This window comes from Danio rerio, chromosome 3 (assembly GCF_052040795.2).
Source record: "Danio rerio strain M-AB ecotype USA chromosome 3, GRCz13ab, whole genome shotgun sequence".
NCBI classification, from domain to species: domain Eukaryota; kingdom Metazoa; phylum Chordata; class Actinopteri; order Cypriniformes; family Danionidae; genus Danio; species Danio rerio.
Window position 1 is genome coordinate 48,793,037 of NC_141023.1, and position 15,232 is coordinate 48,808,268.

At 36.4% G+C, this 15,232-nt stretch overlaps 1 protein-coding gene across 1 annotated transcript in view; it reads right to left on the bottom strand.

The window, feature by feature from the left end:
* kcnt2b (potassium sodium-activated channel subfamily T member 2b) overlaps nt 1-15,232 on the bottom strand; it is a 187,749-nt gene that overhangs the window by 85,067 nt on the left and 87,450 nt on the right. The window contains exons 7-10 of the mRNA XM_087245086.1: nt 14,789-14,863; nt 14,132-14,215; nt 13,728-13,822; nt 7,426-7,606 (exon numbers count right to left, since the gene is read on the bottom strand). Of these exons, the coding sequence (XP_087101212.1) occupies nt 7,426-7,606; nt 13,728-13,822; nt 14,132-14,215; nt 14,789-14,863 (435 nt within the window). The remainder of the gene's footprint in view (nt 1-7,425; nt 7,607-13,727; nt 13,823-14,131; nt 14,216-14,788; nt 14,864-15,232) is intronic.

A 15,232-nucleotide genomic window follows, 5' to 3' on the forward strand; every position in this document is an offset into this window, starting at 1 on the left:
TTGATAAAATGGGTTAATGGGTTAAATATATATATATATATATATATATATATATATATATATATATATATATATATATATATATATATATATATATAGCATTGGCAGTGTTGGCCTTATTAGAGGACATTGTCAATGGTTGAATCTGAAGGCTTCAAGGCGGCAGGGTGCGCGATGGGTGGCTTCTTGGTGAGTGATGTATTCAAAGGTATTATTCCAGCTAAGTATTTTTATTCCAATTTTTTTAAATAAATATAATTATTTAACTGCATATCAGGAGAGTGCGGTTATCTATTAAAGTCGTGGCTGTTGCGTGCTGAGCGGGCAATTGGGCAGTTAAAGTGCCAGTGGTGCTGCTTTGAGTGTGGAGGGGTGCTGCTATACCGCCCTAAAAAGGTGTTCCTCTAATACATCTGTGTCTGCCACAAACACAGATACTACTCCAGACAGTAAAGTGTCACCTACAATTAAGGCAACTCTCTCCTGAAAAGGTGTTAGTTTAGCATCCCTTGTTCCCCAGCCTCAACGGTCCACACTTTGACAGTGCACAGCTGTTCTCCTCTTAAACTGCACCTTTATATCAGACCATTTCTTTTCTAATTCTTTCACAGTGCAATGTTTAGACCCCACTGCGTTAACTGCATTAGCTAAATTCTCCCCCTCTATTTTTTGTTGTTGTTGTTGTTATTAATTCCAAAAGACAAACTTGCAAATAGCACAGTTTTCATCTAGTCTACCTCCGATAGGAGCACCTCCAATTTGCATTCTGTGAAGTTTCTCTCCTTGCTTGCATTTGTAATTGCTTTTAGGTTAGGAGTCATTACCATATTTATATGGGGGAGGAGGCAAGGAGGGGTTTTGCACTCGTGCACGTGCACTTAGTTTCATGTTAATTCGCATCTACAAAGAGAATATGCGTGGGATTCCGCGTATGCAGTGTTTCATACAGCTGAATTTTTTACTGTGTACGCACATTTACAGCTTTGCCCTTACACAATCTTTTAGTATTAATTCAACACAACATTCCTTTAGATTATGTTTGTGATGTGATTTCCAGGGCAACAGTTCTGGCTTTCTGTTCTGACCAATTGAAAAAAATAACTTACCACTGACACTTTTTCTGGAATCTACTACTGACTTCAATGTGTGTCTCTATAGTGGTTAATTATAAAATAAAGACTGGTAGTTTGAAAGAGAACAAAACAATGAATATCTGATTTAAATAAGATACCAATAATATTGTAATGACAGACTTTGAAACTCTTTTACTATAAACAACATAAGACTTATGACCTGTGTGCTTAAAAGGTTCACTTTAGTGCATCGCATCATCAGATGTTAATAATCAATCTGCTTGGCGCAAAGCCAAAAGTGGTGCTCTGCACTTGCAGAGTGGATACACATGCGCTAGAGAAGCCATTCTGCAGACCGGTGCTGTTGTGTTGGCATTTCATTTATTGCAAACTCAAAAATTTAATACCCATGCTGCATCATTGGTAAAATAATTATTACAAATGTGTTAAAACATGTGCTCATAGTTGTGTAAAATAATAGGTGTTTTCTATATATAAAGTTATTTGTTTTGTAAAGCAGTGTGGCTTTCGGTTTAGTTTGTTACCTCAGATTTAAGCTAATTAATTTGGATGCGTCAAATGGCGCGAGACACAGAACATATACACATGCAACTTTGCCATGCTTGAAGCTTAGAGGTGGAATATAATTAAAGTTAGTTTCCATGTGCACAGACAGAGGAACTTTGAACTGTACATGAGTCTGTTTAAAAACAGTGGTCGGTGTGCGCCAGTTAACGCAAACTTCACGATTCACTTAAGATGTGATATTATTCACACCATATCGCGGAAATACTGCGTGTATGAATTGGTCAAGCAGTGTATTTATGCATTTAATCACTAGCTTTTCTGACATGCTTAGGCCCATTGTAAATGACGTGCAGCATATCTAATTTCTAATTTAAATATGACATTCCAAATCATAAAATTAAAAGTTAATGTTTAGATTTCTAAGACATACACATGTCATATGTACATGAAGTTTATATTTCTAAATGTATAAAAAAAAAAAAAAAAATATATATATATATATATATATATATATATATATATATATATATATATATATATATATATATATACATACATAAAGCCTATATTCATCAGGTTCTAGCAACATTTTCAGGTTTTGATGAATAGGCTACTGTAATAATAATAATAATAATAATAATAATAATAATAATAATAATAATATTAATATTTTTTTATCTATATAGCGTCTTTCCAGAGCTCACGGACACTTTACAAAGAATGTAACAAAAAGAGATTGACATAACAGACATAAGTAGAGGCAACATTAGGTACACAAACATACAGGAAGTCAACTATAAAAAAAATATGGAAATACAAAACAAGACCTAAGAGACAAATAAGCAGAGTACAGGTTGATCAAATAAAGTGGTCAGTTTGTCAGAGCAGAAGTGTAGTATTCAAAAAACAAGTGAGTTTTAAGTAAAGATTTAAATTCTGAGAAATTATTAAAAGAACAGAGTGACCGTGGTAGAGAGTTTCCAGAGTTTGGGTGTAATGACACTAAATTATCTGCCCCCCTTTGAAGAGAGGCGGTAACGAGGGAAAGCAAGAAGGCCAAAGTCAGAGGAGGGATGTTTTAGTACTATGGAGGGGGCGAAAACCAGATTAATACATTAATACTTTAAAAACACATTTTAATTTAAATGGTGAGGTTGTATTGTTTTGTTTTATTTTGTTTTGTTTTATCTGCAAGCACAGTTAATGTTCAAACTATTTATAATGTTTAAAGTATCTGACGGGCAACACAGTGGTGCAGTAAGTAGTGCTGTCGTCTCATAGTAAATAGGTCGCTGGTTCGAGCCTCGGCTGGTTCAGTTGGCATTTCTGGGTGGAGTTTGCATGTTCTCCCTGCGTTTGCGTGGGTTTCCTGCAGGTGCTCTGGTTTTCCCCACAGTTCAAAGACATGCGGTACAGGTGAATTGGGTGGGCTAAATTGTCAGTAGTGTATGAGTGTGAATGGATGTTTCCCAGAGATGGGTTGCAGCTGGAAGGGCATCTGTTGTGTAAAACATGTGCTGGATAAGTTGGCGCTTCATTCTGCTGTGGCGACCCCAGATTAATAAAGGGACTAAGCCGAAAAGAAAATGAATGAATGAATGAATGACAGTACATATTTTTAATATTAGTAGTTAATCTACCTCATTTTTGAACTGTGTAGAGCTGTAGCTGCTTAATTAAGCCTACTATACCTTTGTACTTCAATACTAGTCATTATGGTGGTACATGGAGAGACTATTTGTTTCCTGTGGTGGTACTTGGTGAAAAATGTTTGAGAACCACTGTACTAGAAATATGGACTTTACTATCAAGTTTTAAGTTACTTTTCACCCACTCACTACAGTTGACTGAATGAATGAGTCAGTAACTATGCTTCCATCCACCTATTTTATGTAAATACTGCATAAAAATGCTTAAAATGCCAAGATGCGAATACATTTTGAGGGGATGACATTAACGGACAAACCAGCAGACAGACCACATTTTCAACATCTGAAATGTTGCTTTGGTCATTCTAAAATCCCTCAGCAAAAGTCTAAAGTGGCACTATATTGTTACCTCCCAGAGCTGTCTTGAGTGTCTCACACCTTTAAAAGCCACCACACATGCAATGTGTTTCATCTTCAGATGCACAAGTAATTTATTATATAAGAAAAAAAAGGTCCAAAGTGCCTTCTCCTTCCACAGCAAATCCCATTTTTCTTTTTGGTGCCTGTTAATTAGGAAAAGATGGTTTGTTAAGTTTTTGAGTTCTCCACTTTCAAATTCATCTTCATTTGCATCGTTGGATGGAAACATAGCTTGTGGTTCACTTACATATACAAGACATATACTTGTTGCAACCTACAGCAGTAATGATTTAACAAGCCAAAAGAGTCTATATATGTAATGGCCAAAGTAGAAATACAGTACACAAGCCAAATCATGATGACCACAAGCAGAAGAGAAGGCCAGATTGTCAGATACTAGTTGCCTTGTGCACTGTGCATGTATTGTTTGAGCAGATACGTTTGTTGTGTTTTGTGTGGGTGATATTGGCAGTAAAGTCCTTTTATGAATCCTGATCCTGAATAAAAGCACTCAGATGCATGTTTGATAGCAGACATTAAAGTCTGGAAAAGAATGCTCTGCCCCCAGTGCATAAAGAGATCTCTGCTAAGATTCGAGGGACTTGGTGGTAATGTCTGCTATTCAGTAGCGTTCAGGCAAAGGGTAATTGGGGATTGAGATTTGGCACTGTTTAATTGCAGCATCAGTGAAATTCTCATTGCGATGTGTGCACATGGAGTGATGGGATACTGTGGCTGCTGTCAGTTGGTGCGGCGGGATGACTCTCAGCGGGCCATAAGCCATACTGGAGATTTCCCCTGTCAGGCAGAGACAAACACGGCTCGACCGTAACTCTCACACCCCAGCTGTGTGTGGGGGGCAGCAGTAAATGTCAGCTGGTATTTGTGGATGAAAAGAGTAGGAGGGCCTCGCTGGAGTCACTGCCATTTCCTGTGTGAAGGAAACATACCAGCTTCCCAAAGAGGACGCAGGCAGGGAAGCCCTCACATCACACATGAAAGACAAGCGTGCTCTCATCTCATTCTCTCCTCGGCCCTGCGGGAGGCTGCCGCTTGTGAGTCAGTATGTGTGTGAGATTGTTTGGGTGAGTGTGTGTCAGTAATACCTGGTATATGTTGAAGTGGGATGTGAAAAGTGTTTCATTAAAGCGCTGTGGACATGGAAGCTCCTCTCTGTGTACGTTCGTGCACACGTGGGTGCGCTTGTGTGTCAGACTGTGAAAATCACCAGCTGTGTCGCATCTCACCGGGCCTTCAGCACAAAAGTGATTCGACTCAGTGCTTTTGTCATTGCAGCCACATATTATTTGCATAAAGTCAGAGAGTCGAAAGTAAAACCTTACATGAAAGAAGAGCTACCTTGTACTTTAAAGTTGTTCATAACATGGCCTGTACATTTGGAGGCCCTAAGCAGAGTAATTTTGGGGCCCTACCTTGCTCTAAATAGTGGACTATGAAGGACGAAAAAGGACGAAAAAAAAAAAAATAATAAATAAATAAATAAATAAAATATATATATATATATATATATATATATATATATATATATATATATATATATATATATATATATATATATATATATATATATATATATATATATAAATTTAAAACAGTTTAAATATAATAATTGTAATATTTGTGTAAAATATGGATATAAAAATGCATATAAAGCATTTGTTTAGTAAGAAGTGCTTTTAATACGATATATGAACTTCAAGCGAGAAGGACATTGACTGCAACTTTCTGCCAAACACTATGCCCACCAAAATTACCATTGGTCCTCTTTGACAGTGAAAACACAAGCCTAATAAAGGTGACCTTTGCCAAACCATACTGTACTGTACTGTACCACTTCCCACATAGCAAAATTTCTCTGGCCCATCTCTGGCCCACACAATCAGGTTTTGCTTGGCCCACATGCCGCAGTGAATTACGGTACATGACTGGACCAAATCTGGCTTCCAGACAAGACCCAAACACAGACCATATCTGGGCCAAGTCTCAGCCAAGTTAATAACTCATAACTGGGCCTGAACTGGGCCAGATAGGTTGGTGTGTCACGATTGCAATGAAATTGATAAACCCATGGAGTGATGCGCTTTAGGCACACTATGGGCATGCTTTTTTCTCAAAGTGACCTGATTGGTAGAATTTTTTTTCTTTACTCAAAAATGATTTTAGTGTATTTTAAATGTGGGTCATATATGTGTGATAGCCCACTTATCAAATTTTTAAATCTGGGCCAAATACTATGTTTTTCATCTGGCCCAAATCTTGTGTGCCGCCTTTAAAACGGTGCCACCTCTGCCAAATCCGGGCCATGTTTGGCCCACATGCTGTATGCCAGTGCCGGATGAATGCCTGCTGTGCCAGCTTTTTGCCAAATCTGGGCCAGAATTCTTTGCTACTATGGTTAGTAGAAACGGGCCAAAAGTAAAATTAATGCCATGGGATGTATGACGGTGAAAACACTAGGTATAGTAACGGGGTCATAGTATCAACAAATAAGTTATTATTTGTGTGGAATTTTTTGTGTAACATCAAATATATACCACAAAACAACTTAACAATGAGTACTTTTACATGAACACCAATGATCCGATTGTACTATGATTGAGACAATACTCTGATTTAGAGTCTACCATATAAACATATTTTGTATATCTGCATATTTTAGTTCCAACCCCAATTAAACTTACCTAAACCAGCGTATGAAGCTCTTTATAAGTATACTAGAAAACTTAAGGCAGGTGTGTTGAAAGAAGTTGTAGTTAAACTATGCAGGACACAGGCCCTCCTGGACCGAGTTTGGGCACCCCTGATGAAGGATTTTCACCGAATTTTCTTACAGGGTATTACATACACACACGGCTGTTTAACACTATTCTCTGCTCCTAATGAGTGAGTAAAGAACCACAGACACCTGCATCGTAAAATGCGGACGTCCGGTTCAACACACCTGCCTTGAGTTTTTTAGTATACCTATAAAGAGCTTCATAAGCTGATAATACAGCGTATGATATCAAATTCCATTAAAACAACACTCTTCCAGCTCGCATCCAATATCTTGTTTGTCAAGGGGGGCATGCATGAAATGTTCCTGAATGAAGTGAAACTGCCAAACTGCAGTTAAAATTGACAAAATAAAAAAATGAAACACCTGAAATTCTGGAGGAAATGTGGATAGCATGGTGGCGCAATGACATTAATCAAATTATGTGCTATAACATGTAAAACGGGATCATGAAAAATAATATTCAAAAACAACACATGTAAACACCCTAATCATTTAGATTAAGGTAAATAATTTGATTATTGATGTCCATGTAAACATAGTCAGTGTCTATAATGGATATGAACAACATTTGTGATGTAGTCAGTTTGCTTGGCAGTTCAATTGTACAGTGTTGTACTTGTGATGCAGAGTGTTCAGATTAAGGAGTCCAGTGAAGCAGGGTTCCACAAAAGAGACAAAAGCCAAAAAATAATAACGGTTGGGTTTAGTGAAGGCTCAAGCTGGTCTATATGATTTTTAAGACAATCCCTGCCTTTTAGTGGACACACAAAAAAGCATGTGAACTGACACGCATAGCAAAATGCATTTTACGTAACCTATTTCAGATTTGCAAAAAATTAGACAGTGCCCTCTAGTGGATTTGTCTCTTGAAACATTCAATAAAACATACCAATGTATTATGTGTGTTTATATACAGAAATAGAAATGTAATGGTCAAAGTATGTGTCTTTTTTACCTGTATTGGCAGAACTATAAGAGCCACACAGATCATGATGACCACCAGCAACTGGGACGGCCAGATCTGAGGTGTGACGTCCCCAAAGCCCACCGTAGAGAAAGTGACAACACAGAAATACAGAGAGTCAAAGAGTGTCAGGTTGTTCCCGGCTCGTTCCAAGTGCTGAATACCACAAATACTGAAAAACAGAGAGAAAAGGGTGCAAGAACAGCTCACATATGGATTTAAAGGCATAGTTCAGTTCACACAGTTTAAATTGTTACAACCTGTATCATGTTATGTTATTTTCAACCCAGGCTCGTTCTGAAAAAGTAGTCCCGTGGACATTTCTGGAGACCCGTCCAGGGAGGTATGTATTTTTGAAGTTTTTCTTTTTGCGAATCCACGAGAGGCTGCTGTATACGCTTTTTCGCATCTCAAATGTCTCTCGAGAGTGCTGCCCGCGCTGTTTTCGCCTAAACCCACTAGAGGCCGTTGTCGATTGACTGAATGATTGACTAGGCGAACGGGCAATTGACTGACTCACCCTCTTCCTTCCCTAAACCTAACAAATTTTACCGATTGATCTGCCCACTTGCTTACTTCCCTAAACCCAACCGATGATTTACAAAAGCCGTCCAGAAAAAGAAAAGCCCTCGTCTAATTTTTACCACATTTTTGGATTTTACCACATTCTTAACCTGTTATTCACTAGTTCATTTTTATTTTTATTTTTTGGATTCTGTTTTTGTCTTAACTGATTTCTGGAACCACTTTTCGCCGGACTCGAACCTCGGTCATCGTCAACTCCTCTCTGTGCCTCAAGTCTGCTGACCTACATGACGAGCTAGCTGGACAAACTACTTGTGGCTGGAAAGCTCTCCATACGGAGGTAAGCGGTCAGCCGGTAAGCAGCAAAAGGAACAGCGTCATACTGCCCGTAGTGTTCGCTTAAAAATTAAAAATGCAGCTATTCGTACCTCCGACTACATAATTTGCTATCTCCAGAAACATCCTCTGGACTACATTTTCAGAATGAGTCGAATCAGCAGAACAGCGCTTTTGCAATGTAGATTGTGTCAAAGCAGCTTAACATAGAAGTTATCAGTGTCAGTACAGTTTTCAGAGTTAAGGTTCAGTTTAGTTCAGTTCAGTTCAGTGTGGTTTAGATTTCACTGCTGGAAGTCCAAACACTGAAGAGCAAATGCATCAATGTGCAGCTTCACAAGTCCCAAAATAAGCAAGCCAGTGGCGACAGTGGCAAGGAACAAACTTCACCAATTGATAAAAGTGAAGGAATAAAACAACCCTTGAGAAAAGCAGGCTTAGTTGGGGATGATCCTTTTTCCTCTAGCCAAATCTCCTCTGCAGAGCTGCAGTCTAGGTGCCAGAAGCTGGAGGACACTGAACGACCATCGTGGAGAACTGCAGGTTTGAGTAGGTCACCGGCGGGTGATCAGGCTGGCCATGCAATCAATGTAAAGACTTCTATTCGTGCCATGTGCTCTTCAGTCCATTGTCTACTCCCACCCATCTTGTTCTTCATTATTAGTTTATTCTGTTCACTTGTTTAGTGCTTGATTTGTCCTCCTTATAACCACCTCATGTCTGCTGTCCTGTGTCAGTTTGTCAGCAATGCTTCCTTTTGGGGTTTATTCCTGTCCTGCTCCATGGAGTTGGGTGTTTTTAAACAGACAACTACACTTAATAACGTGTAAAAATGTCCATCCTGGCATGTTTTTTATTATTATTTTTTTTAACACAAATTATTTTGTCTTAAATGAGCACAAACAGTTATGAAAGTGATCAAATGTTTTTATTATAGATCTGTGCAGTGTTAAAGTGACACCTCTGTTATCAAACAAATAAGTGGATGAAAATATATAACTATAGTAACTTTAATCAATATTTAAATACACGGAATAAAAAGTGAACGAGAATTTATAACTTGATTTAATTTCTGTAAAGATCATCGATATAGGTGAAAGCCAATATTTTTATTTTTTAAATGTTTGCTATGTATTGTCATTTCATGCTAATTTACTCAACATATTTGTAAGTGTTACAACTAGGCTTATATACAATTAAACAGCTCAGAATTAACAGATTAAGGAATCTGGGTCATATTTTGGTAGCTCTTCTGGGTAGGTTTAAGGATTTTATTTCCTTTAGGAGTGGGAGGATGTGGTATCATGTATTTTTACGACCCAATGTTGACAAGTATCGTATTCACTTATCAAATGTTGTCCTGGTTGTGTCAGGTTCTGTGAGTGCAGATCTCTGGGTTAGACAAGCAGTCAATAATGGCAAAGAATTGGAGCAATGGACCAATTGACAGCCATGTATGCAGACAAATTAGCGTTTTTTTTGTTTTTTTTTCGGAATTCGAACAGTGAATGCATTTCTCATACTTTAATTATACATCACATTATGTTTAGACATTTTAACATACTGTATACCATTTGGGGGGTTGCTTTATGCTACATTATGTTGCTTCTTCTTGTAATAAATTGTGTTTTAATTAACAATTATTTGGGTACAAACATGTGTAACATTATACAGTATGTCTGCTTGTGTTTCATAGAGGAAAGTGATCAGCATATGGGTTTGGACATGAAAGTAATTAAAGAACATCTCTGAAAAAAACAATTTCTTGAAAGGCTTTTTTAGGTGGACATGTTTACAAGGATTTGCATGTGTTTGGAAAGCCAGGGGGTTTATATCATCACCGGATGGTTTGGAGCAAAGTGTGATAAATGCGAGCCAAGACACAATAACTGTGTGGTGAACCATGCACAAGACAGCTAGATGCGAACCCTGTTTGTGTGTTGTGTGTTAGCAGTCTCAGTGTGTGTGTGTGTATGGTGTGTGTTTGCTCAGTGTTGAAAGGCCGTTTGAGTCAACATGCAGCTGTCAGTGGTGAAAAGGTCATTCATTTCTCTCTCTTCTGGTTTACAAACGTACCGCTACCCTGCACATTCAGCACCTCCTTCCTATTTACCTCAGAACAAGAGAACCCATACACAACATGGTGTTTAATTAATCAGCACTTTGGGAATACCATCCTGTCAACAGCTGACCAGAGGCACAAACGCTGCACCATCAAACCTCTTATTTTCCAATTTCCTACTTAAAAAAGTCATATAACTTTTATATTTTGTAGCATTTGATATTTTAACCCCACTAAAACATATTTTTGAACCTGTTTCCTCCTGGTATTTAAATGCATCTCAAGATGACTTTTTATTAAGACCCTTACCTCTAGTTTCATTATTGTTCGCATTAATTCTGCAAGAGCTCTAAATGCTAAACATTAATATTACTTGATTAACTAACAAATTATATGAATTTTGTACAACTATATTAATATGGAAACAGAGTATGTACGATAATCCATCCCAATGTAAATTGAATGAAAAACACAAACAAGATGCAAATATGCAAAATAACTATTGAGAATATATTTGGACCTCCAATATGAGCTGAACTGTATCTCTAATACTCTTTTTGTAACCAAGCAAATAAACTGAACAGCATGATTACAATTTACTGTTTTGTTTTCTACAGATTTGTAGCCTAAATTTTAACTTAGGAATGTATGCTTTATGATTGCTAATATATTTAATTCACACAAACAGTGCTCAGCATTACTGAGTACACTCCCTTTCTCTGTGAATATAGGCAATGCATTCTGGTGCATTTAAACAAAACAGATTTATTAAACAGATATATTTATTAAAAGAATATTTAGTCACCAAACATATTGAGAAATTGAAAGATAATTAAATTAAATTCAAGCTAAATATTAAAATTAAAAATATTCAAAAATTAAAACCTACAAAATTTCAGCTAAATTATAAAATATCTTCAGGTTCTCTTGGTTTTTCCTCTTTTTTTAAATAAGTATTTAATATTTTTCTATAACATATACATTCGGGTGTGCTAGTTTATAGACCATTATCGTAAGTTATTTTGTTAGATGAGCTCCAGATTTGGCTTCAGTACTGACTAATCTATTGTATATGCACACATATATTGCATAGCTTCCTATTAAAACTATGAATTTACAAGATATATTTGTGAGGAGTGTACCTAAATATCCTGAGCACTGTAAAGTAATGGTACATTATATTAATAAATAAGCTATGACAAACAGCAGGTATGTTACCATCCAAGGTGCAAACTAAACTTCTACAGATTCTGGAAAATCACATAAAAAAGTTTTTATATACAGCAAATAGTTCTGTTATTAATTACTCTACCTCGCGTTGATCCAAACCCCTGAGACCATTTGTCTTTTATATATTTTAGATGAAATATGAGAGCCGAAATATAGGGCTCTAAGGACACCTTTGGGCAGCAAAAAATACCGTAAAAACAACTGCACAGGCAATACAGCATATTGACATTAGAGTCAACAGTGCAACAAGTGACATGTTGCTGTATATTGGTGGTAAAAAACACACACCTGACCTAATGCAATTAAAATAGGCAAATAAATTCATATATATATATATATATATATATATATATATATATATATATATATATATATATATATATATATATATATATATATATATATATATATATACATACATACACACACACACACACACACACACACACACACACACACACACACACACACACACTTGAAGTAAGATTGCTAAAACACATTGCTCAAACAACAGGACAGATGTATTTAACTATAAAGTGAAAAGTGGTAATTTTTGTAAATAAAAAGCATTGAACTCATTGTGTTATAAATATGATTGTTAATGTTTTATTATGTTAAAACTACAGTATAAAATGAAAAAAGACGTAATTATTAATACAGTTAAAGTATTTTTTATATATTACTAAATTAGAAAGTTATGATAGCAACTTTAATGTAATACAGTTTTGTATATTTAGTTTTGGCCCACCACCCTCAATCAAGTTTGATTTTCAGCCCTTTATAAGAAAAGGTTTGGACAATCCTGGTTTATATAATCAGATGTTTTGTAAAACAAAATGTTTTATTTTTTTTTTATTTATTTATTTATTTTTTTATGCCAAATACAACCAAAGTGTGAACCTGTGTCCATTGTGTCCGCCACTGTGTCCGCAAATTAAGATTGCAAATTTCTCACTTGACTGCCAGTTGCATCCGCTGTTCTATGTAAATCTGCCAGAGACCACTGTTGACTGAGTGACTGACTGTTGGTATGACTGACTGACCGACAGATCAACTGACCCACCCTACTCCTTCCCTAAACCCAACCGAAAGTGTTTTCTAAAACACCAATTGACCCATTGTGATCAACTCTTCTCTGTTTCTCAAGTCTGTCAAGGTACATGGTGAGTTCACTGGACAAACTTAACCGCGAAAAACCAAACCTCCACATGGAGGTAAGCAGTCAGCTGGTAAGTGCAAAAAGGAATGGCATTATACCACTCTGTATCATTTGTTTGCGAAATGCAGCCATACATACTTCAATGTCTACATAATTCACAACCTCCAGAAATGTATATAGGGCTACGCTTTCAGAATGAGCATATGTTGAATATTTTACATGTATTCAGCTTGAAGTGCAATTTAAAGGCTTAACAAGGTTAATTATGTTAACTAGTCAATTAGGTTTATTAGGCAAGTCATTGGACAACAGTGTTTTGTTCTGTAGTCATCACTTAGGAATTATTAAAAAAAATAGTTTGTTACAATGTACTTATTGTATAATTACATGTATTTTCTGTGTACTTATGCTTGATTAAATACATGTATGCAATTACATCTGTAATCAACTTTTGTAATTACATTTGTAAAAACACTGTTGACCATCCCTTAGGTTTATGGGTGGGTTAAGGTGTTAAGGGATGTCAACAGTCAACAGTGTATATACAAATGTAATTACAAAAGTTGATTACAGATGTAATTGAAATGTATTTACACAATAAGTACATTGTAAACTATTAATTCCTGTGTAAGTAAATATTAGTTAAGGCGACTTAATATAAAGTGGACAAACCTGTCAAACCCAACCTCTATCCCAACTCAAAAGCACCACGTGTTCGCAAATACATTATAAACATAGTAAGTACATTGTATTTATTTTTTATGTAAGTACATAGTAGTTAAGGACACTTAATATAAAGTGGGACCAAAAAAAAAATTATTCGTTTACATAAATGCTAATAATTTTATCTTTAAAAGAAGATAGAAAGAAAGACAGAAGCACAAAACAAACCAAACATCAGACAAACAGACGGACAGAGAACCCTGTATTTTAACAGAAGTCTGATTTACTGAAGAGAAATGTGTTGTGTTTTTCTCTCACCAGGTGAAGATGAGGCAGAGGAGGGTGCTGATGAGGATGAGCACCTGGTTGAACATGGCTGAATGTGTGCGCTGAATCGCTCTGTGCAGGTCATTCTGAAAACAACATGAAGAAGAAACAAAAAGATAAAAGAAGCCAGAGATGAGAGACAGCGAGATGTTTAATAACACAGTACCACTGTGCTCGTACTTATGATAAAACCCCAAAACAATCATCAAACAGTCTGGCAAATGTGATAACCAGCAAGCTGCCAGCAGCAGAGGACAGATGCAATCAGGAAAATACGACACAAGGAGGAAGTGAGATCCAGATGGAGGAGAAAATGAGAGCTTTGTGATGAAAGTGGATACACACTGACACAATTGCTCTGGAAGAAAGGGCAGAAGATAGGCTCCATTGCTTACAATCATGTTCTCAAGAGCGTGTTTGGCCAGCCAGCAGTTCAGGAAAACAGGAATGAACAAGTTTCTGAGGGAGGGCAAAATCACCTGATTGGAAAGAAAGAGAGAAAAAAGCCATACTTTTTTTCAATTCAAAGGGTTTTGTGACAGTGTGGTTTCTAGCAGTTTCTAGTTATGCTATTTGGAAGCACCAATGTGCCACTGATGAATCTTTCACATACACACAAAACATATTTTAGTTTTTTTTTTTTTTTTTTTTTCTCAAGGCAAGATAAAACCCACTTATATGACTTTGTTGTCACTGACTACACCCAGCAAACATACAACATAACATGCAGTTCAATTCAATTGTAGCAATAATTTTGATTTTGTTTACAAAAATCTATAAATCTGTCCACATTTATTGTAATAATAGTTTACAAACTGCTTATTAATAATAAGAAGAAGAATCAGAATACTAAGAACGATAACAATAATGTCACAAACAATCATTTTGAACAATATTTTTTATCTAATTGAAAGTAAAATAAAATTATTTATTAAAACTAGTATGTTATTAAATACTACTACCACTACTACTTCTACTACCACTACTACTACTACTAATAATAATAAACATTATTTCCATTCTTAAAAATGCCATTGATTTATTTTACTCACAGTGATCACAAAAGGGACGGCACTGATCATCTCCAGAATGAAGGGAATGCGCAAGACTTGTTCCCAAACGTTGCCCTGGAAACAAGGACACTCGCGTGAGGGTCAAGAAACACTATTGTCGGTGTCACCTCTCAGAATAAAGGATAAAACGATCCTTGATTGCGTCTGAACCATTGATAAACTGCAGGGTTAAAGGTCACCCTTCACGCCCCCTCAGAAACATATTTCATTTATTGAATGCAGTTAAACCTGTGGCTCTATTAAGGTGTTAAACTTCTGCCATGTTTTATATGTTGGCTGTATGTTTATGTCTTGCCCAAATGTGCTCTGCGTGGGTGAAGAGGCCTTGTTGGTTTCAAAGGAAATCGATGCAGAATGAAGAGTAAAGGAGGTGTGTTAATTCAAGTTATACTCATTACATAAAGATCAAATAAAGTGTAGGAG